Source organism: Neurospora crassa, linkage group VII (assembly GCF_000182925.2).
Source record: "Neurospora crassa OR74A linkage group VII, whole genome shotgun sequence".
NCBI classification, from domain to species: domain Eukaryota; kingdom Fungi; phylum Ascomycota; class Sordariomycetes; order Sordariales; family Sordariaceae; genus Neurospora; species Neurospora crassa.
Window position 1 is genome coordinate 1,248,829 of NC_026507.1, and position 25,218 is coordinate 1,274,046.

The 25,218-nt window shown below is 45.4% G+C and overlaps 6 protein-coding genes and 1 non-coding gene across 8 annotated transcripts; 2 read left to right on the plus strand and 5 right to left on the minus strand.

Annotated features, from left to right (window-relative positions):
* Nucleotides 1–1,442: 1,442 nt before the first annotated feature.
* Nucleotides 1,443–2,530, minus strand: NCU09395 (hypothetical protein). Its single transcript, XM_953645.3, has 2 exons — nt 2,046–2,530; nt 1,443–1,922 (listed from the first exon to the last, which is right to left on the minus strand). The coding sequence occupies exons 1-2, from the start codon at nt 2,185–2,187 to the stop codon at nt 1,846–1,848; spliced, it is 219 nt and encodes a 72-aa protein (XP_958738.1). The 5' UTR covers nt 2,188–2,530; the 3' UTR covers nt 1,443–1,845.
* A 2,708-nt stretch (nt 2,531–5,238) lies between these two features.
* Nucleotides 5,239–5,823, minus strand: NCU09394 (hypothetical protein; the record flags this gene model as incomplete). Its single annotated transcript, XM_953644.1, has 2 exons — nt 5,239–5,327; nt 5,682–5,823. 2 exons carry the CDS (start codon nt 5,821–5,823, stop codon nt 5,239–5,241), a joined length of 231 nt encoding a protein of 76 aa, XP_958737.1.
* A 1,321-nt stretch (nt 5,824–7,144) lies between these two features.
* Nucleotides 7,145–7,703, plus strand: NCU09393 (hypothetical protein; the record flags this gene model as incomplete). Its single annotated transcript, XM_953643.1, has 2 exons — nt 7,145–7,177; nt 7,278–7,703. 2 exons carry the CDS (start codon nt 7,145–7,147, stop codon nt 7,701–7,703), a joined length of 459 nt encoding a protein of 152 aa, XP_958736.1.
* Nucleotides 7,704–12,662: 4,959 nt separating this feature from the next.
* On the minus strand, nt 12,663–15,163 carry NCU09391 (phenylalanine ammonia-lyase; the record flags this gene model as incomplete). The annotated part of the gene is made up of 2 exons (XM_953641.2): nt 12,663–14,952; nt 15,027–15,163. 2 exons carry the CDS (start codon nt 15,161–15,163, stop codon nt 12,801–12,803), a joined length of 2,289 nt encoding a protein of 762 aa, XP_958734.1. The 3' UTR covers nt 12,663–12,800.
* A 611-nt stretch (nt 15,164–15,774) lies between these two features.
* Nucleotides 15,775–17,939, minus strand: tnr-1 (tetrahydroxynaphthalene reductase-1). 2 transcript variants are annotated; one of them, XM_011396991.1, is made up of 4 exons: nt 17,486–17,939; nt 17,193–17,384; nt 16,309–16,779; nt 15,775–16,248 (listed from the first exon to the last, which is right to left on the minus strand). In XM_011396991.1, the coding sequence occupies exons 2-4, from the start codon at nt 17,302–17,304 to the stop codon at nt 15,983–15,985; spliced, it is 849 nt and encodes a 282-aa protein (XP_011395293.1). In that variant the 5' UTR covers nt 17,305–17,384; nt 17,486–17,939; the 3' UTR covers nt 15,775–15,982. The 2 variants fall into 2 exon arrangements, with proteins under 2 accessions (XP_011395293.1, XP_011395292.1); XM_011396990.1 differs by having other exon boundaries at nt 17,193–17,509.
* A 1,143-nt stretch (nt 17,940–19,082) lies between these two features.
* Nucleotides 19,083–19,198, minus strand: NCU15681. The gene has a single exon (XR_898000.1). It is a non-coding gene; the product is annotated as a 5S ribosomal RNA (ribosomal RNA).
* Nucleotides 19,199–19,323: 125 nt separating this feature from the next.
* On the plus strand, nt 19,324–19,930 carry NCU09389 (hypothetical protein; the record flags this gene model as incomplete). The annotated part of the gene is made up of 2 exons (XM_953639.2): nt 19,324–19,359; nt 19,652–19,930. The coding sequence occupies 2 exons, from the start codon at nt 19,324–19,326 to the stop codon at nt 19,928–19,930; spliced, it is 315 nt and encodes a 104-aa protein (XP_958732.2).
* Nucleotides 19,931–25,218: the final 5,288 nt, after the last annotated feature.

Consider the following 25,218-nt stretch of genomic DNA (forward strand, 5'->3'; position numbering starts at 1 on the left):
ACTTTGTCAGTGTAGCTTATGTAGTGTAGTGTAAGGCGACGAAGCCCTCGGGTTCGCCAAGCGATTGAAACAAACAATTGCTAGACTGGTGTAATGTGATTCAGGTTAAACCATCAAGGGACAGACAAGGATATCTGTCTGAGACGAGAGAGCTTCCGGGTTTATTGGTACTTGCTGTTTAGCTCGTACCATTTCGAGTACAAGTATAGCATGTATAAACATTTCTATCAATCACAAGCGCCAAGAGCCCGATATTTCACATCTATCAGCGAGATTCCAGAACATAGACATTGACACACGGAAACGTTTCTTTGGTGACACAAATGAAGCACCGTTCAAGGCGCCATGGGAAAATGCTATGGTGGTATCGATTTCAATGAATCGTTTTTGTTTTCCGGTCCCTGAATTCCCAATTTCCCATCTAAATCGTTTTGACCCATAGCCGGTTCATCCCTCCTGAATAATACATTTTCCTTTCCATCCCAAGCCTGCCAGCGATACCAATAACCATTATGTTTCCTTGTAAAAAAAAATGAAATTCAATCTCCCTAGACTCCAAACAAAAAGCAAACAACACCTGTAATATGACGTCTCTATATGTACAACACACACATACAAATGTGTGGCTCGTGATGATGATGAATGACAAGAGACCTGCCTTTAGGGTCCATGGGTATAAGATGCGAGATGGCCAAAAGGCCATGGAAGGCAAGCAGAACAATAATACAGAGAAGCAGAGAAGAAAAGATTACGGCAACAAAAACCCAAGTTCGTTGGGCTTGTTGTCGCTCATCCCCCACTCGTTGGGTTTCTAGAACGAGATGAGAGGAAGCATGCAAGTCGTGGGGGAGGCGCAGGCTAGTGACTTAGGATGAGACACGACCGGTTTTGTGGTTGGAGAGTCGGGTGTCAAAGTGGGGGAGGAGAAAGGAGAAAGGTCTGGCCAGGTTGTTGGCGCCCACGTGTACCGATAATAATGATGACGATGTTGATATGACAAGGCGACAGCTGGCTGCCCAGGCTGCTGTTGTTCCATGCCCTGGAGCTGTCCCCCAACCATGCTGCAGCACCACCCTGGATAGGGTTGCACTGGGGTTGGACCGGACCGTATGAGGGCGGGCGCCAGTGCAATGGTACCTGCGATAACAAGGACTCATCACAAGCTGGCGCAGATGGTGCCTCATATCACAGTTGGCTGGAAATGGAAACCCATTCGGCAGGCAGGTGAATAAATAACCGACGCCTTCGTCGCGCGCGTCGAGTCACAACTTTTGGGAAGATCGGAAGTGCTTGACCGCCCGGTTGCTTGCCGACTGTGTGATGGCCGGAGAAAATGGGTGTGGTATCCATGCTGGCTGCTGTGACAAGGGGGTCCGCCGTGAGGTGTGGCCCATCCATGGTTCTTGGCAAGTATGGGATGCCGAGGATCCAATTTGCCAACCCAAGTACCTATCGTTGTCTTGATTCTGCATGGGGCTCGCGTTGCGTATGGCCGTTGTTGTTGTCGCATGGAAACGGCCGAACTGCCGCTTTCGGTGATTTTGATGTACGGGCCCGGGGCCATGTGCTTTCGGCAGTGGTTGACCCATTTTCGCATTTCTGTCGCCGCCGTTGTCGATGTTTCCGCTCCAGTCTCGTTCTCTCGTTTGTCGAAGATGTTCAAATCGAGGTGGTTGGCGCTTGGCTTGTCATCGCCCGATTGCGGTATCCCCAGATTCCCCGGGTATACCTATGTAGTAACCTCACATTGCCGTACTGCCTTGAATGCCACTCATCGTCGATGCGATTGCGGGCTTCGGTGGGGAAGTGGTGTTTTTGTCTGTTATCGCCAGAAGCATGATGCGCTCAAAGGTAAGTTTGCTGCTTGCTGGTGCGCTTGATCATGCTCTCCCAGGGAGGGTATGTCTTGGGCTTGCATTCGCCTATTCAGAAGTCAGCGTCCAGTCGATGTGGGGGAACGATGTCAGGATGTTTAAACAGGAAAGGGTGTGGGGGGGACAGGAACGGTTGTTCATGTCCAGATGAAGGTCATGTCGATCACATACCGCATAGCTCCTCCTGCCTGTACTCAAAGTGGGTGACGTTGGGTTGGCAGCGCTTGTGGGTGATGGTGTAGTCTCTGCACCACTTGGACGCGATCCAGCGGAAGTGGCCGCACGAGTATTCCCGTTGAGTGTAGTCGCACATCTTGACTGATATTGGTGTTTTGTTGAACAGTTGGCGGTGTTGGTGTGCTGATTGCGAGGATCAGACAGTCGGCAGTCTAGTAGTGAAAGTCGAACCCAAGGTATGATATCGATGTCGATGACGAGCCGAGTAGCCAAGTGCCTGAGTTGGGCTGGTTGAGGAAGCTGTGGGGGAGGCAAGCTCTACAGACTGGAGAAAGAGGAGATGGCCAAGATGGGACGGTGGGCACGACGTTGTATTTAACCTTGTTTGCCAGGTGGTGCGTCCTATGGAGTAGTATGAAGGATCGTGAGGAGGACGGATGCTTAGAGGTAAGCACAGTGAGAAAACGAAAAAAAAAAAGAAAATGAAAAAGGATGGCGCATCCGAGTCAATCCCGACCTTGCCCTGTCCTTCAACGTGAGCCCTTTGGAAGGTGGAGTGTTGTCAAAAGATGCGAAGCACCGTTCCTTCCAGGATCCCCTTGCCCGCTTTCTGGTGTCAGTTGATGAGCTCTCGTCAGGTACCTCTACCTTGCTGGGGTACCTGCTACTTGCCGGACATGGGTCCGCTCGACAGGTACGTACCTTGTCTGTGAATGTACAGCGCGCGACACAGTTCACTGTACAGAGACTACCTACCGAAAGCATGAGGCTGTGAGAACCAGGGGACGATGGAAACATAGGTATGGTGAAATAATAGTCCATGGACCGCCGCCCCGAACTTTGTTCCTCTTGTCTGGACAATGGCGCGACATTGATTCGCTGCTAGGTGCCAACACCCCACACCCTTGACTTCGTTGAGAGACACGGTATGGAGGTCTGGGCAAGGGGCATTCCGTTCCTCCTCGAGTCCTCGACTTGTGTGCACAAGGAGCGTGTGGAGCCAAGGTCAACCGACAGGGGTTCAGGTTACTTCGCCGTATGTGGAGCTTTATGCTTGGCATTCTGCAAGTCTTGTTAGCGGCAGCACGGTAGAGGTAAGGAATCCATCTGAAGTTTGAACGGAGCAAGGACGGGGTCACGGTGCGACTCAAGTTCTTCGGCTACGAGTCGTCAATCATTCACTCACCATCCTTGCGGCGAGGAGTCTTCGTCGTGTCTTTTGTATAAGCGATACCGTTTGTTGTGTAGTACCCTCACTACTTACTGCGTATATTCTTCAATCTTCACCAATGCTGCCACCACGGTTTGCACTCGTCCCGCCTCTACACTATACTTCTCTCTGTTCCCGTAGGTACTTTCGTAATTGTGACAAGGTCGGATGCTCCGTCTCCAGACTTGATATATTTATTTATATCCTTTGGGCTTCCAGGCTACTGAGGGAGGCACCATCGTCATCGGGCTCTTGTGCAATCTGTCTTTGCGAAGAAAGGTGTGGTCTATCACGCCTCGATCCAGCGGTCATATCCGCAACGATGATTCGGCGACGGGCCTTTGGTACCGCATGGATGATACCACTCCGCGAACTTTCGAACCGAACCGACTTAGATCCCATCACCTTTTGGCATCAAATCTTGATGGAAAACCTCGCGCCATGCTGACGGACAACGGGCCGATCTGAAAGGCCAGAAGACAGCAACGCGGCGCATTTCCGTCGTTGTCGGTGGCTGATGGAATCTTGCCAGCGGAAGACCCAGCTGCGGGGCAAATTTTTCATATTCCAGTACGGAGCAACCGTACCTTTTTACCCAACGACAATACAGTGTCTGCATCTTAGCATGACACGAACAAATCGTCCTTGTAGGAAACGACACACACAAATACTTTTTGCAGGCCGTAAGCATGTGTGATGAGTGGAATTTGTGGGTTTACACTACGGTGACATCTCCGTTCGCATGTGTACCACTCAGTTAGGTTCCCCATAGACTCCGACTCGGTAATGAAGCAGACCCCGGAAAAAAACAGTGCTTGTTGTGCTAAAAATTCCCGCATCTTGGAATCTCAACCCAACAACAAAAGAAAAGAACATGGCGGGAGAGTCCTGCTAAAATGTCCGCTAGCGAATTCCCTGTCAAGTCTTTTTAGGCCGAGAGTTCAACATCACAAGTCGCCGCAAGCGCGGCCTCTCTCATCGGCGTGTTAGTAGTTCAGTGTGGGGAGATTCTCGCCCGAGACGCAAAATATCCTGTGGAGTTCGGGAATTGAGGCTCGGCGCGGCGGTATTATCACACAACGGAATCCCCGACCCAGCTTCATCTTGGCCTCGGATTCATCTGAACTCGAAACGCGCGCGCATAAACACGGTGATGCTATAGTATGACAACCAATTGTCTGTACGACAAGATCAAATGCGCGTATAGACATGAAAGGGTTCCCGTGTTTCCTCTAAAACTTGGTTACCCTGCTAATGTTCTGGTGGCAGGGTTCTGTGCTTTACCTTTTTTGCCTTGTGAACATCCTAGGATATTTTTGAAACAGCTCGACACTTGCGAAGACAGGATGGACTACACTACATACACACGGTCAATCACAGTGTTCTGAGTCCCTGGATACCGCTTTTTCTCAGTCACTTGGAAATTTTATAGTGTAAACGTGGCACTTTTGGTGAGAATAGCGCATATGCACGACGGCTTTAGTGGCAGATGAGGAATCAGTCCAGTGGAATTCTGTCTTTTTTCGTAGCTAGCTAGCGCCTTTGGTAAATCTTTTGCAACTGCAATCTTGCGGAAATATGTTTATCCTCGCCGGCCCGAGGCTCATGGCGGCGATGTTTGCTTGCTTGCTGGGTATGTACTGTGGTACACTACGTGTTGTGTAGTATGGCGAATGGTGATCGTCTTGTAACGAGGACTGGGGTAAGCGCTGTTCCAAAGTGGCCAACGAACCCTGGGATTCTCAGCAACGTTCTGGAAGGCTTTTGGAAGCTTTCATCTCTCCCGGCGAAGATCCAGTACTGGCAAAGCGTGTCATCACCGAGGCCTGTCCCATGCTCGCCCATGCCTGACTCGGCCGGGCGTCAACCAGCGTCACGAAATCGAGGGTGGCTTCAACACCAGCCTCCATCACCCCGTCCGTCGTACCCATTGCCCTGTGTGCTCCGCCATTAGCAGGCCCGAAACCGAAGTTGAAGTTAAAGAACATGCACGGCCACCAGATCGACGTGGATCCGCAAAACCCTCCACTTGTTTTCGATGTGCGAGATGTGCGTGCTGGCTGCGGCTGTGATGTTTTCAATGTGACCATCAAGAACACGCAAAAGGCACACACTCATCATAATTTCAAAGGGTTCCGGTCTTGAACCCCCACATTCCGGTCTGGACTCCTGCCACCTCTGATTGTCAACGGGCCGGATCAATGGACGATTGTACCATCCTACCAGCGGATGCTACACGACCATTTATCAGGCAGGCTCTATACGCCCTACGTGTGGTGCACTCTCTCAAGGGGGTCCATAGGCGATATACCTAAATGCGGAAGGCCAGAGAGCAGTATGGAGCCACTGGGACCCGTGTGCAGTTGGATCGCTGGGGATGAAATGTGACGGAAGGTCTTTTCTTGTTGAAGTGGACTCACTTCCGAAAACAGAAGGAGGGGATTTGGAAAGGGACTGGAGTTTGTGAAAACCGTGACATTGCATGTGGCCAGAAGAGTTCTTCTCCTCTCCTTGCAAAATTTGCATGTGCTTGTTGGCCTGAACCCAACGGTCCATCCACATTACGAGCCCGACTCCCGTCTGACGGTCTAGCGCCGAAACGCCCGTCGACTTAAACTCCAGACTATGGAGACCGGCCGACGCACTACCGATATGCTGCTACATTGATAGGACGGAATCTGAGGGATTGATGCGGCTCAATGCCATGTCCTTATGCTTGACCTCCTCCACCGCGTTCCACGAGCTCCGTCCTCAGTCTGGACAAGTTTGCGCCTGGCCGTCTCTGCCGAATATAGTATGCACTACGTAGAACTACTAGGCACAAAACTAAACGTGGAATGCAGCTGACGGCGGTTTTAACCTGTTACCCAACTGAGTTTCATATTGGATTGGACAGCTCTGGTTCATGTCTGCCGGGAACCATGAGCGAATCGGTACTTGCCTGGCTGCAATTAAAGCCAATTCAACGTCGTTCTAGAAGGCAGGTGCTTCCCACGCGCCAGGCAGCGACGTCGTCCATGCCGGAATCTGCCGTTCCTTCCACCTACACTACATACTACATACTACGCAGTATGTCGGGTATTCAGTTCGATTTCTTCCCGTCCTCTACACCTGCCATTCCTACCAACGCACATCGAATATCGAAATTATGATTTCAGGGCAACATCCTTGGACATCACCAACCCATCCTTCATTCTATCATTCCCAGGCTAGCCATCAATGCCGAAGGATGACCCGAGACACAATTGAGGCCTCTGCTCTGCCATGGCACAAACATGGATGATCGCTACAACGTCCAAGGTTGGCACTTTTCGAACCCTTCAAGAAAGGAACACGTTAGTAATGCCAAGGCTGACCCACTGGTCTTCTAGAAGCGAAGCTCAAGGTGTGGATCGAGGCAATCGCCAATGGTTGCGTCGACTGCGTATGGAGCCTCCATCCAGTTCGCGGCTTGGTGGGCGGGCCCACGAGGATGCTCCTCGCACCTCGGCCCACCGTCCCACACTTTGGCCGAAGCCAGCGCCTCCTCTTTTTCGGCGACATCCCAGCCATGCACGTTATGGGCTCCAGAAGCGCTCGCAGTGGTTCGGTTGTCGTCACTTTTACACTCCTGAGGACTACTCCGTGTTAATTGACACACAGTACATTCTGACATGACTTCTGGTCACCATGGTTAGCTGCTACGGGATTGGGCCTTCCCACATGCTAAAACTCCGTCGCGCGAGTCAGGCTGTGGACAACAACGGGAGTTCACGATGGCACAACAACAACAACAACACATTACGAACGACAAAACGGCAACTGCCAATGAACACATCCGTCGGTTGATCTTCAATTCAGTGTCTATTCATCTATCTCATTGCGTATACGTTGCTGAGACGCCATGGCAACACTGATGCGAATCTACACCCCAAAGGTTCGTCGGCATCTATCTTGATCCCGCCACAAGCAAAGTCAGGCCGGCGTCCTGGCCAACCCGAAATTCGGGCTTCGGCTGTTTTACCACGTGTACGCAGTACACTAACTTTGGTCTTTGGATTACAAACTACCCAGGAAGCGAGCGAATTGGCGGAAAGAAGCAGGCATCCAGGCACAAATTTCCTCAAACACTTGCCATCCACCTTCACTTCGGTACTGGTACCTGCGAGAACTTCCTGACTGTCGAACAACCAGTTGCACGCGCTAAACCTTTTAGGTGCAGTATCAGTGACAGACACTCCCTCTTCGGCCGAGCTGAACAGGGATACCTGTGCGAACTCGCCATCTTGCCTTTTACTCTTTCCTGGACGTGGACAACCAAGATGCACATATATCAGCATTACCAGAGCGAGGTTGGCGTACACTACATTGCGTCTTTGAACTCTAAGCAAACGCCCCTGGGGGTTACCAGCTCATCATGCTGCCATTCGCGGTCACAGTTGACCTCCTTGGCTTTCGGATGAATGCGTTATTGAGTTGCCAACCTCTGGGAACCATGTCCCTGCAACGCTATCTCCGTTCGTGTTGAAGATGGGAATGGTTCTCTTGGCAAAACATCCAACAAGACTTCCCAGCGTTTTGGTTTGGGGCCACGGGAACAGCACCCTTCGGCTTGGCTGGGAGCCCCGAGTGGGTATGAGGTGAGAATTAGGAGCAGATTCGCAGACGAGTAGCCATCGTACGTAAACCCCGATGGTTCCTTTCACACATCCCTCTCCATCACTTTTGGTTCGATATTGGCTCTTTCTACCTACTGAAACAGAAGTACTTGGGGGTTGTCGGGCGGCTTGGTCAGAGTCTTTTGTCAACCCCCTCTTACAAGTCCCACCACCAAACCGCACCACAACCCCCAAGTATATCATAAGGAATCTCGACAAGAGCAAACCTACTCTCATTGTACGCACACCATCCGTACGCACAAATCCCCTTTTCAACGCCGCCAATTCGCGTTGGTATCATCAGCTTGCAACGCAAACCCTCGCACCACTCATGATTTTCAGCCGAGACAGCTTGTCTATGATGTCGTTGTTGTTGCCAAGGCTGGAACACATGGCTCTACGTAAGCTGCCAAAGATCGGACTGTACCCACGCACCATCATAATTGCATCGGTTTGGCGTTGTGGAGAGTCCCGACAGACAGGTTTGCCGTTCAAACCCCAATTCCGGCAGCCACTTAACAAGGCCCACCTACAACTAGCGTTGACGCCATGTTCAAGATCTTCCTCGGCATAGTTTACAACGTGTGGTGGCTTGCTTTCAATGCTGATTCAACATCCACTTTGCTGAAAGGAGATACCATATGCATCAATAACCCAAAAGAGTGCCTAGTCAGGGCATTCGAATCTATCACAGTTTGTAAATTTCGTGGAGATTCTGCAGACTCTGGGGATCGGCGGAAAGCTATGAGCCGCTGTCGAAATCATGGGGCACCAACAACCGAGTCTCAAAAGGGTAATAAAGTCCACGAAGAAATTAGCTTCGGCACCTCGGGATTATCGCGAAGTCTAACTTGTCATTTGTTTCTTTCCAGGATTGCGCAGAGGAGAAAACAGGACTCGTCATTGTGCTGGGAATGCACAGCCTGAACAGGAACCCCGTCGGCGACAACAATATGGGGCGTTCTATCGGAGCCACGTCCGGATTTCATGTACTCTAATAGGGTCTACACTAACAGGAATAATCTTGACCCTCAGGCATTGCATCGAATGCTCAAGCCCTAACGAGTCAGGACTTTGCCCCAAGTCCCGTGTTGAAGCTGAAGCTCATTTCGTCCGCTTTTGGCATTATGCCGCTGACTTTTACTGTGTATTTTGCCTAGCCCTGGCAGCCGGCAATGCTGAAGTATCGGTACCTGGTTTTATATCCAATCCGAGCAATCATTTCAAATGGCTGAGAAACTCTGAAAAGCCTATCAATCGAAAAAAGAGCCCAGGACCGTTTTCACGTTACTTTTGTTTCTATGTTTTTTTTTTTTACTATCATTCTATCTTATTTCACTTCCTAGCCTTAATGAGGAGTCGATGACGAGAATATGATGGGGCCGTCGCAGGAGGTCCTTTCGGCATTGCTGAATCGGTCCGTTACATCCCAAAAACATCGCCGATGCTGGCTGCAGTGTTTACCTGCCACAATGGCTTGATGTCACTTTACCGAACCCAATATCGTCATGACGCTTGGCAGGCCGGCCTGCCGGGTCACACACTGAACTCCGCGTTTCAGATCATGATATCTGGCGAATGTGACACTGCGACCTTGCCTTAACCACATCAGATATCGTCCCGCCAGTACCAGTACATATGCAAGGAAGCTATAATGACCATCAATTATTGCAAGTCCCAATTGGGGATGCACCTTGACCGCTTTGATAGTGTACACAACCGCAAACCTCCGCCCGTGATCGACCGAAGCCACACCTCCGTCAATTAAAGAGGAAGAACGAAACGGAGCTCGTCAAGGCGGTGTTTTTCAAATGGCACGTGCCAGCCCACGCCGGCCGATGCTGCACGGGGTACGGGCACGCTGTTCGAATGTTGTTTCAACCTTCAGCTATACAAGTGCAGCGCTGTTCCAGCGGGTAGGAATAGAGGGGAGACTTCTTGATATGTCATTTTTTTCATGCTGTCTCTCGATTCAGCTGGTCCCCAGATCTTGATGTTTCGGGGAAACGAGGCTTACAGAGAGGCACGCGGACCCTGGCTGGAGGGATTCCTCCGGGCGAGAGTCCGTCTTTCATTCGTAGGTAGTGTACCATATCGCATGTTTGGTCCGCCGGCAGCGCGGTATGTGATCCCCTTAAAGGTTTTGGACGCGCGACTGTCCAGATGACGAAATCGCACGGTGATCCGCTTGTACCGCTGTCGACGTTTGACTGCTCTACTTGTAGTCGTCTTCTCAGACATTCAGTGAAGCTGCACGGACGTTGATTATTGAAAAAGGGGCCGGCCGGTGAGAGTCCGGGGTATCCAAACGACAGGCGGCCGCTGGCCGATGGCCCTAAGCGGCAGGGGTTACAGTATGTAACGGGATTCATAGGTCCTCAGATGCATTTACACGTGCACCGCAACCATGGGGATCCTGAGGTGTTTTCAGGAATTACAGGCTGTAATGGGCCAGCTCAATTAGTGCTTAATTTGCGCGAATGGCCACAGAATGACCACCGCAAAATCACATTTCATACCTGTCGCGGATTTCCTACATACATGCTCTCTCCCGAACCTCCGGAGCCCTACCCTACCAATTCATATGTGAGCCAGTCTCGTGGGACCTGTGAAGTGTGAACTCCGATTAGCCGGCCGACGATCGGCCGACCAATCTGCCGCATTGCCGTTTTAGCGAATGCTGCTGAGCCCATCGCCTAAATTAGCGCTGCTACTGTTGGTTCAGGTACGTTTGGTGTCTTTGATGTTTCTCCTTGTCTTAAACATGAGATTGCTTGCTATGTACATACTGTCGGACTAGCTAGGTAGGCAGGGTCCAGCGGTGTGGAAAAATGATGCATCCAATACACACTGGTTCGGAAGAAGAATATATACTGGCTTTGATTGGGCAGAAAAAACAGATGATTCAGCTTGTATCTACCTACAACCTTCGCAAGTCGAGTGCCTTTGAGGCAAACACTGGACGAGCTGACACCAGACAGGAGGGAACGCGATCTAGTGTACTTCAACTAGCGGCATATTCATCTGCGACAAACCTCATTTATATAAATATATAGCTGAGGATTAAAGATTGGTTTGAGAAAGATGCTGAAATCTCATCTTCGAAGGACTCTCAATGTCGTCTGTCTGCCAATGGTAGCGACAGGACAGTACCCCGATAAAATGGACTGGGTCGCTCGCTTGAGGGTCCAGCAGCTGCGCCTCGGGAAGCTCCCACTTATGTAATGGACCCTACCTACTGCCTCTGAGATTTGGAGAAGCCGAGACATCCAAAGGATGGCGTGATGGCGAATGGGGATCCATGCAGTATGGAGGAGGTGTCTTGCAAATCCTCTCTACATCTACGTGTGGTGTAACATACAGGGGAGTGTAGTATGGCAGTGTACAGTGGTTAGTTACCCCAAAGAGCATCAGTCGCTCGCATGCCACGAGACAAAAGATTGATTGATTGTTCGGAACATCCCCCTCGACTAGTTCCAGGTACATACTCTGCACATAAGCGAAACAAAAAAAAAAAAAAAAAAAAAAAAAAAAAAAAAAAAAAAGCAGGGGTCCTTGCCTTAAACTACAAACATGTGTTTGGAAGAGATTCCCGCGTCAGGAAGGTATGTAGGTGATGGTGGAGGTCCACACCACAGGACAGGACAGGACAGGACAGGACAGGACAGGACAGGCCTAAAGAGATAAGACATTGTCGATCAGCTCCATGTGATCGACACATGAGCTATGTAGTGTACCATTCGAGCCCATCCTATGAACATCAAACGTCGGCACGAATTATGCTAATTCAACACAAAGGTCCGTCCGTACATCTAGTTCGTTTAGAACCAACCAACCCCTGAGGGCCGCCAAAAGACCTTACACTAACCCACGAGCCAGGAACTACTCTGGTATTGATTCTATCGCCAGTGGAGGTAGGTAGCAAAGAAATCGATGTCTTTTTGGGGGCGAGGGTGTTTCAGTCTCTCAACAAATCGAACACACCAACAACAGGGATCAACAAATGATATTGGGGTAGGTATGTATATTCGGAGTGGGGTCCCTCCCTCCTTGGGTTTGGGATGTAGACGTGTAGTGGACTTCACTTTCATAGGGGTCATGATGTCCTGAATCCAGCCCCATGCCTACCTACTTACCTACCTACCTACCTACCTACCTACCGTTAATAGCCCGATTACAATCTGATAACCGCAAAGGGGTGGAAGGCAAAACATGAAAATACGCCGTATACCTGATGCGGAGAGTTTCTCCGCACGGGGATGGATGTGCACCCCCTGAAGTGCCAGGTGCTCACAAATGACACATGCGGTCCTTACACCAATGCTAGGACCAAACCACCATACCACACCAGTGTCTCGAAATGTTGCGAACGGTAGTGGTACATACAAGGACAGCTTGATCCCCTCGACGAGAGGCTCTGCTCAGCTGAAACTACCTAGGGAAGCGGTGAGCCCGATCTCATGACCCTTCAGGACCTGTCCGAGCGGTTCTCGTTCCAGCTTACCGAGGGAGATACCGATGTAGTCTTTGACAGGCCGCACTACTTTTTACGAGAAATCGGCTTGAACACCGATTCACAGTACACTACTAGGCTTGGCTGTTGAAAGTGCAAAAGTGCGAAACGGTGCACTTGTCGACAGGCATAAGGCCTCTATGCCGCATGTCACTTTGGACTTTTGGATGGCTCTGAAACGAATGAAGAAGAAGAATAAGCACGGGGAACGCATCAAGTCCCTTAATCCTCTAATCAGACATCTGCGAGCATAAAGTTTTTTGGTGTGAATTTTGTAGGAAGATACGCTGATATAGCTACGGAAGCAAGCATGAAGTTAAGAAATGTAGCCCATTCCTTCTTTCTCTGCCATCGCAAGAGCCTCTCTTAGGCACGAATAATAATATGAACTACGAAGACGAGGCGGCCTCTCCCCACATCTTGCTATCCCTTCCAAACGCCATAATCCGTGAATACAACTCCCCACTGCGAATCGCCTCATAAATCTCCGACGCCATGCTTCCAAGAATCCTGTTCCTTGACCGTAAGTCATTACCCTCCTCTATCTCCTTGGCTCTTGTTCCTGCCTCGCTGCGGATTGCCTCCTTCAGTCTCGTCAACTGCTCCTTTAAAAGCGGCGGATGGTCAACTACGCCCCTGTTCAGAGGAGTCTTCAACTCCTTCCTGACAAAATCGTAGACGACTGTTGAGCCACCGCTGAGCCACCGTCGAGTGTCCTGCTTTCCTTCGAGCAAGGCGTTTCGGTGATCACCATAACAATCTGCCACCACCCGAGCGGTCTTCAAGTGGTAGGCTTGCAAATCACTGAATCCCCAGGTTCTACGACCGTACTCCGTCCCACAGTGAAGAAGCTCAAGGGCGTCCAAGGCTGACTGCTTAGTTGCCACGGACGCGCGCTCTGCTACGTCCAGGGAGGCTAGCTTGTCCCATTGGTCAAGGATACACTCTGCAAGCTTGCCGGCACGCCTTTGGCTCTCCGTGATGTCAACCTCGGACAAGCCCTTGTGCTCTTCCTCTTTGGACTTGAGACTCCTTTGCCTGGCAACATGGGAGAGAACTAGATCTCGCAAACGCACCGATAGGGCCTCTCGGAACTCTAACTGCAGCACTCTCAGGTCTAGTGCCTGGCAGAGCACATATATGTAAGTCGCAGCCATCAAATTAACCACTTCGACCGCTTCCAGTGCATACCGAGCCGCAACTAACGCCATCGAATTGACACTCTGATTGTTCATTTCCGCTACCTGTACATGGGGGCTGATCGGCTTAGCCAGGTACGCCAGCTCGGCCATGTACGCGGCCATGTTGACGTCGAAGCCCTTGCACGTGTAGCTCTGGCTTGGCTCATCCGCCGACAGATTAGGCGGCAGTCCCTTGTTCGTCATGTTGTTGAGCAGCTCCGAGCTTTGCGCGTAGAGCAAGCGGCCCAGGTTCTGCAGTGCCAGCAAGGTCTTCTCCATGGCCGAGGTAAGCGCCATAGCCTGGAAGTTACCGCCGTGGTGGATGAGCCCGGACGTGGGGTCGATCAGGGGGTTGTCTGTGGTCGAGTTGAGTTCTGTCTGTACCTGCTTCGTGGCCAGCTCCAGGTCCTCGAGCTGTGGTCCGATCCATTGCGGTGCGGTCCGGAGAGCGTAGCGGTCCTGAGCAAGACCCCGGACTTTAGCCGGTTCGTCTTCAGATTCGGGATGGGCTTCGCAGGGTGCGGCGATTTTGGACCCAGCGAGAAAGGCTAGGATGTTGGATGCTGCTTCTGCTTGACCGGGGTGCGGCCGGACGGAGGAGATGAAAGGATGATAGTTTGCCGCTGTGCCGGCCAGGGCTTCGGTACCCATAGCCGTTAGAAGCTGAACAAGAACGGCCAGCTGGTTGGCTTCCTGGATAGCAATAGAGGCAGTGGCGCAGGAGGGTGCTGTGCCGTTGGTGATGCCGAGTCCTTCCTTGACTTGAAAACGCACGGGTTCCAGGCCAGCAAGGGACAGAGCTTTGTCGGCTGGCAAGATCTCCGTCCTATTGTGTGGCTTCCTGGCTTTGAGGTATATATCTGGATTTCCCTCGAGAGCGCCAGCAATGTACGAGAGAGTCGATAGGTCACCCGAGGCCGAAATGCTTCCCCGAAGCGGAACGATAGGGACCATGTCTCTGTTCAGAAGCTTCAGGATGTTTTCCATGATCAGCGGTCGGACACCAGAATGGCCTCTCATCAGGGAGTTACAGCGTATAAGCATGGTGGCTCGGACCACAGGACTCGGGAGAGCATGGCTGCGAAGAAGCTCGTTGTCGTAAGGCTTTCCCGCCCAGGAGTTGCTCCCATCGCGGTCCTTGTCGGCATGTGTAAGAATTCCAACGTTAAGGTGCTGAACTAATGCACCTTGTAGGCGCATCAGGGGCTCGCTTCCTGCATCGGTTCGAGTGTCGGCGCTACCGCCAAAGCCAGTGTTTACGCCATAGATAACGTCGCCTGCCTGTATGCGCTCTTCGAGTAATGCGATGCTGCGATCGACTTGTTGGGTGTCGTCTGAGAGATGGGCCTTTGCGCCATGCCTGTTGTTCGTGAACTGTTAGTGACTGGGCTTGGCCGTCCTCAGACGGAAAGGACTTTTCGGGATGGATCATACAGCGAGACTGCTACAACATCGGCGATGGTCAAGTTGGAGCCTGATATCTCGATGGGTTGTTTTGACTCCTTCAGGTGTCTGAGACGTGCCCAAGAGGCGTAAACAGCTTGCGCATGAGAATTAGGCGCACCGGACATGCTGAAAATATTGGTCCGCTGATTGCCAGGCTGGGTGTTCAGTCGCGTATCAGTTGCAATTGGGAAAGAACACGCCCTTGTTCAGAGGTAACGTACGCCGGTGATGGCTTCCTGTTCGCGGGAAGTGAAAAAGAAACCGAGAGTGTGAATCAAAGGTAAAGGGACAGTTGACCCGCTAAGTGCGGGCTGTTTGTTCTTGTCAGGCAATCACCGAAGACCGTACTGGTAACACAATACAATACGATGCTGGTTTGTCTGTTAGTTTGGTACTTTCATCATGGGTTGAACGGAGGTTTTGGAGCTCTTATTGGCCTTTGAGGAGAGAAACTGTCCCCCATTGAAGAAATATAAGGCAATGGCAAGGGTTTGTGACGCCACATAAACCTCTAATGGGTGTCCTGTGATACCTCTCTCTATCTCCTTTAAAGGCCTTAAGACTAGAAGATAGGTCGTTGAGACTAGGCAAAACACTTGATGAAAAGCTAACACTTTAATTTTGGCTTTTCATGTACTGGACTAACAATCAAATCCGGATGGTGAAGCTGGAATGTAGATACCCGCTCGTGGTGATCACAACTCAACATGAAACGATCACAGATTGTGTGGAACGTCAAGACATGATGAGCAGCGCCTTGGTAACAGCAGCACGAAGCTCAGTCTATTTATATGTTGATTCGAGTATGAATTTGCTAACCATGTATGCTACACTCTCTTGGCACCCTTGATCATCTACCGTGCTTCCACCTCCCATCTATCCTCATATCTCCTAGTTACTGATACATCCAGACGTGGTTGTACTACAGTGTCTGACTCACTCCCTTACATGCAGGCGCCGCCATCAACGCCGATAACCTTACCATTGATCCACTCGCCATCCTGGGAAGCTAGGAAGCAGGCAACACGAGCAATGTCGATGGGGAGACCCACGCGGTGAAGAGGCGACCACCCAGCGGCATACTCGTCCACACCCTGGTTGTCGAGCTTGTCGCCGCCGGGGATGTACTCCCTGCACACGGCGTGGTACATGTCCGTCTTGATACCGCCCGGAGCGACGGCGTTGACGGTAATCTTCTTGTCTCCAAAGTCTTTCAGTGTGTCTTGTGGTTAGCATTTATCCCCGAGAAGTATCCATGACAGCCACCTACCGATAGCCATGCAGCGGACAAAAGTCTCAATGGCTCCCTTGCTAGCAGAGTAAACTGTGTGCTTGGGAACGGCCTTGGCCTGGCCCGTGATGGATCCCATGAGGATCAAGCGGCCGCCAACCTCAAGGTTTTTGTAGGCCTCGCGCGCAACAAAGAACTGGCCACGGGTGTTGATGTTGAAGACGCGGTCGTACTCCTCCGGGGTGACGTCCTTGATGTGACCGAACGAGACGACACCCGAATTGGAGCACACAATGTCGAGCTTGCCGAACCTCTGCTTGGCCTCGCGGAAGAGCCTCTCAATCTGACTGACATCGCTGACGTTGGCCTTGATGGCGACCGCGTCGGAGCCGATCTTCTTGATGGCCTGCACGACCTCGTTGGCCGAGATGTCGCTGTTGGCGTAGTTGACTACCACCTTGGCTCCACGACGTCCAAGCTCGAGCGCCATTTCCCTCCCGATACCGCGGCCTGGAATCCCCACGGGATGATTTTGTCAGTCTCTTTGGCTCTATACGGTGGTGGCGCTGCATGACAGGCATGTTGTGTGGTGCGACTGCACAACCCTGACTAAACCAATGATGACTCGTTGCGCAGCGCACCCTGCAGTGGGAGTTGTCTTTGATGTCTGAGGGGTAGAATGTCTTTGTGTTCCGAACTGGAAGGGATTGAGATGTGGTAATGAAATGGATTGGGGGAGAAGGGCGTCGCCGGAGCTGAACATGGGGAAAGCGGACTTGGGGTTGGGGTAAAGCTGCCGTCCCGTCCGGGTACGCGAGCTCCCTTTCCACCCATCTCTTGTCGCTCACTCTTTGCCCCTTGCAGCATTGCTTGGCACGACTTTACAACACACAACGATGACAATAACAAAAAGGAACACGTACCGGCACCGGTTACAAGCGCCACCTTGCCACCAAGATGGGCAGACTGGATACCGAGGGGACCGGGGATCTGGTCATACTTGCTAGTACCGGACGGGGCTGTGACACCGGGCATGTTGGCGGCTGGATTTGGAGTGGCTTGGATGCTGGAAGTAGTCGTGCTTGAGCTGTTAGAGGCGACTCGTACTTTCTTCTCTGTGGTGCTGGCTTTGTTAGACGAGAAGTGGGACAGGAGACGGGCGAGAAAAGCAGGGAGGGCCATTGAAGCAGCAAACTGGGTGGGACAGGTTGCCTACTGATAGTCGGTTGATGTCGTCTTTGGGGCGGAATGGGGAGATTGACTGGCAGAAGATTCCTTGAGTACGGTTCCCGGGGCACAGGACATTCTTATATGTGCCATATCTGTCGGTTATCCCTAGTCAATAAGGTAGGACCAAGTACGGTACCTGCCGTCTTGTATGTGTCCCAGGTCAAGTCTCAGGGCAGAGGGAAGTGGTGATCGGGTTCGATAGGATGACCTTGGCGGTTCCCGGACTGCGTTGGAGGAATGCCGGATGGTGCAGTCACTACGCGCGAAGAAGGAGCGCAGAACACCGCATTGGGGCGTCAGGCGAGACCGACCATATTGTGCTTTTGGTCCATTGAAACACAGACGCATCGTGAGATGGTAAAGTCTCGGTTGCCCTTGGTATTGGTGGAGAGCCAGGGAGGAGTTGCCGAACTTGGGGGAGACATCGATCGATGGGCAAGAATTCCACTTTCTGGCTGCAGCATGCGAGTATCTGAGAGACAGGAGCGAGCTGACACAAGCACTCATTGGTACCAGTAGATGCAGGTGCCCAGCGTTTGTTCCATTCCTCAGGTTCCACGGCAAGTTCATGCCCTTGTGGTGTTAGTGTTAGAGCAAAGCGGGCAGTCACGACTAAATCACTAACATTTCGCAGCCCTGGAACAGCGTCTAAAGGATCCTTCATTCCAGGGGCTCTTGCCCTGAATTCCCACGCCGGCGCTTCCTACTACCTACAGGTAAAATACCTCGGTGACTTTCACGAGATCGTCACGTCCAACTGAACACCACACCGCCGTCGATGTGCTTCCTGTCAAGTTCGGATGCACTTCCAGAGCACTGGTAACTGCGGTAGAGGTATTTTTGGCAGGAGACCCTGAAATAGGTAGCTGCTCGGTATCAGCTTTTGCATGCGGGAGGCAAGCACCCCCGACACCACCTGCGAATACAGGTCCAGAAGCCACCGTACTTGTACCTAGGTACTTACGAACCTCAGGCACGCCTGCCACAAATAGGTAGTGCAGGTGCATTGCACAGGCAGGCAACCTCGGGTCATGTTTACACTGCCGCACGTCCCTGATTTTGATCCATGGCACCTGCACGCTGCGCTTGTAAGTTCACATCATCAGAAGGAAGTCAAACCACGTCTGATTAAGTGACCCTCGTTCGGGACGAGCATCGATTGCAATCATGGCATCCATTGAGCCACTCTCGCAAGCCCGGAAATAGCGACCTACCAATCCGCCACAGCCAGCTCGTCCCCAGTTCCCCGCTCCGCCTCGTCGCTTGCGGGAACCGAAGCCCACACCGGACATCCGAGCCGGAGTTCAGCATCTGACTGTTGCAACCGGATGGGTTCGTTGGAAGGGTTGGAGGGTGGTTGATAAGAAGAAAGAGGAAGACTAAGACCAAAAGACCCAGGAAGACAACTAAATACCCTGCCAATACCTTAGACACCATTGCACCTTCCATTGTCCGTCACGGCGTCACCCACAAATGCCATGGATAGGCTGGGTGGAGGTTCAATGTATAAAAACAAAAAATCAAGAGAAATAGCAGAAGCAACAACGGCAGAGCAGAAAGTAAAAAAGTAAAGTCAGATAAAAAACATACAACACCAGGGATTCGCTGGTCGTCACCGACCCAACTACTAGTCTGGCCCTCACTGGCTTATCTATGGGAGAGCGGACGGGATCCCGAGTTTTCCAGTGGGTATGGTCGTATGTGCTTGTCACGCGTCAATGATTTCTTCATAAGCCAATTTGGAAGTCGTGGGAGGCGGTGATGCTAAGATTCCAAGCTCGCCATCTTGAACACTAGTGACACTCGCGATTTCCGTGGTCCACGATGCCATATGCTGGAAGAATTTTATGTCCAGTCGAGGTCCGGCGATGCTTGCAACTGGTCGTCTCTCAGTTTTTACGGCGAATGTGGTTTGGATGGAGACCAAGGCATCTGTCAAGGACAAGGCAAACAGGACGGGAAGGGTTGCGATTGGCGTGTATCTATGCGAATGCCGGAAAAAAAAAAAAAAAAAAAAAAAAAAAAAAAAAAAAAAAAAAAAAAAAAAAAAAAAAAGGAAGGATTGGGATGAATGATGAGAGATTCTTCAAGAATGAAATGTATGCGACTGGATGAGAATGGATATAAATGACACAAGGTTATATTTATATAGAAAAAAGAGGGGGGAAAAAAAAGGCGGATGCAAAGTCGATACGTGGCCGCCCAGCCGCAAACTCTTGTCAATCACGGCGATGCTCTTGCCAAAATCCTCTTTGAGCCGGATGGCAGCGTAGGCACCACTGGCGCCGGCGCCAACGATAGCGACATCAACGTCGACCGTGTGCTGAGCCGTTCTCGCGGGCAGTACCTGGGAGGGAGTGTCGATGATTATGTAAGAACCAGATGTTGGTCTAGACCTCGGTCCTTTCTTTTCAAAGCCCGGGGTGATTAGCGTGCTAAGCTTTCAGCGAGTGGGTAGCTCACCTCACACATGCCCTCGACCTCGGCCCTCAATCGGAACGCCAAGACCACAACAAGGGTACTGCCCCACACTGTAGAAAAAAACTCAGCCGAAGCCGGATACCTTAACAATAAATTTTCGTATTGTATATTCTTTGAATTTTCTTATTGGTGGATATTCATAGAAGTAATCTAAGGTTAAAATAGTATCTAAAATATAGTACAGAACAAATTGATTATTAATTAATTAGGAATATATATATAATAGATTTTCAACTTTTATTATATTTTATAATTATACTCCAATTCGTGTTAGATTAAATATATTAATAATATATTGTTAATATATTATAATAGATTTTTAACTTTTATTACATTTTATAATTATATTCTAATTAGTGTTAGATTGAATATATTAATAATATATTATTAATATATTATAATAGATTTTTGACTTTTATTACATTTTATAATTATATTCTAATTAGTATAAGGTTTAATATATTAAAAATATATTATTAATATATTATACCAATTTTTTCACTTTTATTACATTTTATAGTTATATTCTAATAAGTATAAGGTTCAATATATTAAAAATATATTATTAATATATTATACCAATTTTTTAACTTTTATTACATTTTATAATTATACTCTAATTAGTATAAGGTTCAATATATTGAAAATATATTATTAATATATTAATATATAATATCTCTATATAGTAAATAAATTAATTAAATAAATAGAAATAAATAGTAAAATAAGGGTAGTAGTAAAAGATAAGGATAAGATTTTGAAGAGATAAGAGGTAAAGAGAATTTAGAAGGGTTAGTAGTATAAGGAGGGTATATAAGTAAAATGAATAATGATATTTTCTAATACGTGTAGTATAGCGGTTAATATGCTAGCTGTTGGTGTTGAGGTTATGGGTTCGATTTACGTTGTAGTTTCTTTTTTTTTCCTTTTTTATAAGAAATTTAGACTTTTATTATTTTATAGCTATAAATATCTATTAATTAATTATATTACTTTCTTATTTACTTTTTTTCTATTAAAAATATCCAGAATATCATAAAAGAACTTATTATAATATATAAATTGGATTATATAATGAATAATTAGAAATTATTCAAAAGTTTCTATAGAAAGACTTTTCTTTTTTATTTTCACTTACTTTTTATTTAAGTTACTTTATATTAGTTCTAAGTATTATATAACGCTTAGAATACTTCATATATCTAGATTTACTATTTAATTTATAATTTAATTATTATTTTATATTTATATAAATATATATAATTTAAAGAAAGTATTTAATTTATACCCTTCTTTACTTAATTATTATATTATCTTTATTTATAAGGAAAGTTAGTTAATTAAACCCCAAAAGAGTATCTTATTTATTTTATAGTCTAATTAACTATTATACTACTTATATTTATATAGAAAAAAGTTAAGTAATTTAATTAATATACCTTTAATAAAAATTAATTTTTAATATATTAAGAAGAGATAAAATGAATATTTTATTATATTTTTCAGTTATAGCTAATTTAATATAATTTCAAATATATTATAAATATATTATAAATATACTTGTAAATAGTAAGCGAATATAAGTATTAAAAATAAGAAAACTTAAATTCAATTTTATATATAATACTTTATTACTAATATATAACTTTACTCCTTACTTATATTTTTTTATAAATAAATTTAAAAAAACTTCTTAGAAAATATTATTTTATATAGTTTTAAAATTTTAAATAATTTATAGTTTATAGAATATAATATTAATAATAATTATAAGAAAGTAAAATAATAAAGTAAAATTAAATTAATATATAATATATTTTTAATATATTATATATTTTTCAAGGTCTTTAAACAAACATAAGCTTTCCTTTTATTATATTTCAATTATAATATAATATATAAATATTATAAAAAATAATTAAAATATATTTCTTCTACTTTATATATTGACAACTTTCTTTACAAATATAAATTGCCAAAAACTATTAAATACTAGAAAAACTTTAAATTACATTTTTAATAAATTCAAAATGAGTTTTTAATTATTCCAAAATTAATTTGTAATATAATTATTAATAAACTATATAAATTCCAAACTAAATTCAAATTTATATTTTATAAAAAAAAACCTTCTACTATTCTCTTACTTTCAATATTCTTTTATAAATTAATTTACGGATAGAATAAATCGATATAGCAACCTCTTCTTAGGTAGTAGGAAGTTAAGAAGAGGGAACGTTAATATTAGTCTATAATTAATCGTAGATTAATATAGCCTCTTCCGGAGTAGCCTCTTTCTAAGTAGCCTCTTCCGGAATAGCCTCTTTCGGAGTAGCCTCTTCCGGAGCAGCCTCTTCTTAGGCGGTAGGAAGTTGAGAAGAGGGAACGTTGATATTAGTCTATAACTGGTCGTAGATTAATATAGCCTCTTCCGGAGTAGCCTCTTTTTAAACAGCCTCTTCCGGAGCAACTTCTTCCTAGGCGGTAGGAAATTGAAAAGAAGGAACGTTAATATTAGTCTAGGACTAATCGTAAATTAATATAGCCTCTTCCGGAGTAACCTCTTCCGGAGTAGCTTTTTCCGGAGTAGCCTCTTCTAGAGTAGCCTCTTCTAAAATAGCCAAAAGTTTAAAAGAAATATTAGTATTAATTTAGGACTAATTATAGATCAATATAGCCTCTTCCGGAGTAGCTCTTTTAGAGTAACTAAAAGTTTAAAAAAAGGAACGTTAGTATTAATTTAAGACTAGTTGTAAATTAATATAACCTCTTCCAAAGTAGTTTCTTCCTAGGCGGTAGGAAATTAAGAAGAAGGAATATTAATATTAATCTAAAACTAGTTATAAATTAATATAGCCTCTTCCGGAATAGCCTCTTCCTAGGTAGTAGGAAGTTAAAAAGAGGGAATATTAATATTAGTTTAAGATTAATTGTAAATTAATATAATTTCTTTTAGAGTAGCCTCTTTTTAAATAGTAGGAAATTAAGAAGAGGGAATATTAATATTAGTTTAGGATTGGTTATAGATTAATATAGCCTTTTCCGGAGTAGCTTTTTTTTAAGTAGTATCTTCCTAAGTAGCCTCCTTTAAAGTAGCTAAAAGTTTAGAAGAAGAAATATTAATATTAGTCTAGGATTAGTTATAAATTAATATAGTTTCTTTTAAAGTAGCCTCTTCCTAGGCGGTAGGAAGTTAAGAAGAGGGGACGTTAATATTGGTCTATAATTAATTATAATGAATTTCGCTAAAGAGAGAAATATTATTACTTATATTAAAACTTATTAATAAATAATTTAAAATTAATATAATTTCTTACTCAATAAAAGACTTAGGAGTATAAGCTTTAAATTATAATTATTTATTATAAGTATCTTCGACTATCTTCTTATATTCTAAATATAAACCTTTATTTAAGAGGCGTTTGGGTATTATTCAAAAAGATTAATCTTTAATAAATATAAAATTAATTTTTAATTAATTTATAATTTACTAGCGGAAGGAAGCTTTTTCGCATTCTTAGGTACAAGAGAAGGGGAATGTTCTTTATTATTTAAGGGCGAATTATTTAATATTAATCTAATAGCAAATTAAAATTAATCTTTAATTAGTTTTTAAGAACGTAGAGGTAAATTTTAGTAAATATAATATTTAAATACTAGAATAAAATTAATATAAAATTAATAAAAAAATAATTTCTAATTAATTTGTAATTAACTAGTAAGAAAGACCTTCTTTCTCCTCTAGGGAATAGGAGAAAGAAACTTCTTTCTTTTTTAGGGAACGGGAGAAGGAAGCCTCTTTCTCTTTTAAGGAATAGGAGAAAGAAGTTTTTTCTAATTCTTAAGTACGGGAGAAGGGGAATACTTTTTATTATTTAAGTATAAATTATTTAATACTATTCTAATTAATTTATAATTAGTAAGAAATTAATTTTCAATTAATTTATAATTAATTAGCGGGAGAGACCTTCTTTCTCTTCTAGGGAACGGGAGAAGGAAGCTTCTTTTTCTTTTAGGAAACGGGAGAAAGAAGCTTCTTTCTCTTTTAGGGAATAGGAAAAGGAAGCTTTTTCCAGTTCTTAAGCACGGGAGAAGGAGAATACTCTTTATCGCCTAAATACGAATTATTTAACACTATTCCGATTAATTTATAATTAATAAGAAATTAATTTTTAATTAATTTATAACTAACCAACGGGAGAGACCTTCTTTCTCTTTTGGGGAATAGGAGAAGGAAGCCTCCTTCTCTTTTGAGGAATAGGAAAAGGAAGTTTCTTTTTCTTTTAGGGAATAAGAAAAGGAGGATCTTCAATTTATTTCTGAAGATGTTTAGGTACTAGAATAAAATTAATTTAGAATTAATATAAAATTAATTTTTAATTAATTTGTAATTTACTAATAGAAGGAAGCTTTTTCGTATTTTTAGGTACGGAAGAAGGAGAACGCTTTTTATCGTCTAAGTACGAATTATTTAATACTATTCTAATATTAATTTAAAATTAGTCTTTAATTAATTTCTAAGTACTTAGGGGTAAATTATATTTACTCCTCCTTTTCTCTTCTTCTATTTCTCTTTTATTCTTCTCCCTTTACTTCTATCTATCTTTTAAAGTAGAAAGTATTATCTTTCTATTAAAAAAGGCCTTATAATATTTAATTAGGTTGGTATAAAATATTAAATATATATTTAATTAATTCTAAATTAATTTAAATTAAATTAGGGATCGAATACGAATTATTACTCTCAACTATTTAATTAATATTCAGACGGCTAGAATATACTTACTATACTTTTAGATTTATATAATTAACTATTTTATTATAGTATTCTCCTTTATAATTCCGATATTGTTTATAATGAGTTAAAAGATTGGGGCGGTTAGAGAATCGAGCCTAAATAAATTAGTAATATATTTCTAATAAATTAGAAATAAATTTAAAATTAATTACCGTTTATAGATAAAGAGTACTGTTATTAATTAAAGCTCGATAATATACTTTACTATAATATACAACTAAATTCCCCAACTATAAAACTCGTTAGTAATTAATTTAAGTTCGATCTTAAATTAATATAAATTAGTACTTACTTTATCCTCCTCGAATAGAGGAAGACCTGCTAATTTATAGTTATTATTACTATTGTAGTAGAGTTGGTAGTTGTTAGAATTCCGGTACGTAGTAAAGGGAAGTATAGTAGATAAAAGAAAGGTAAATAGAATATAAGTATAAAGATGG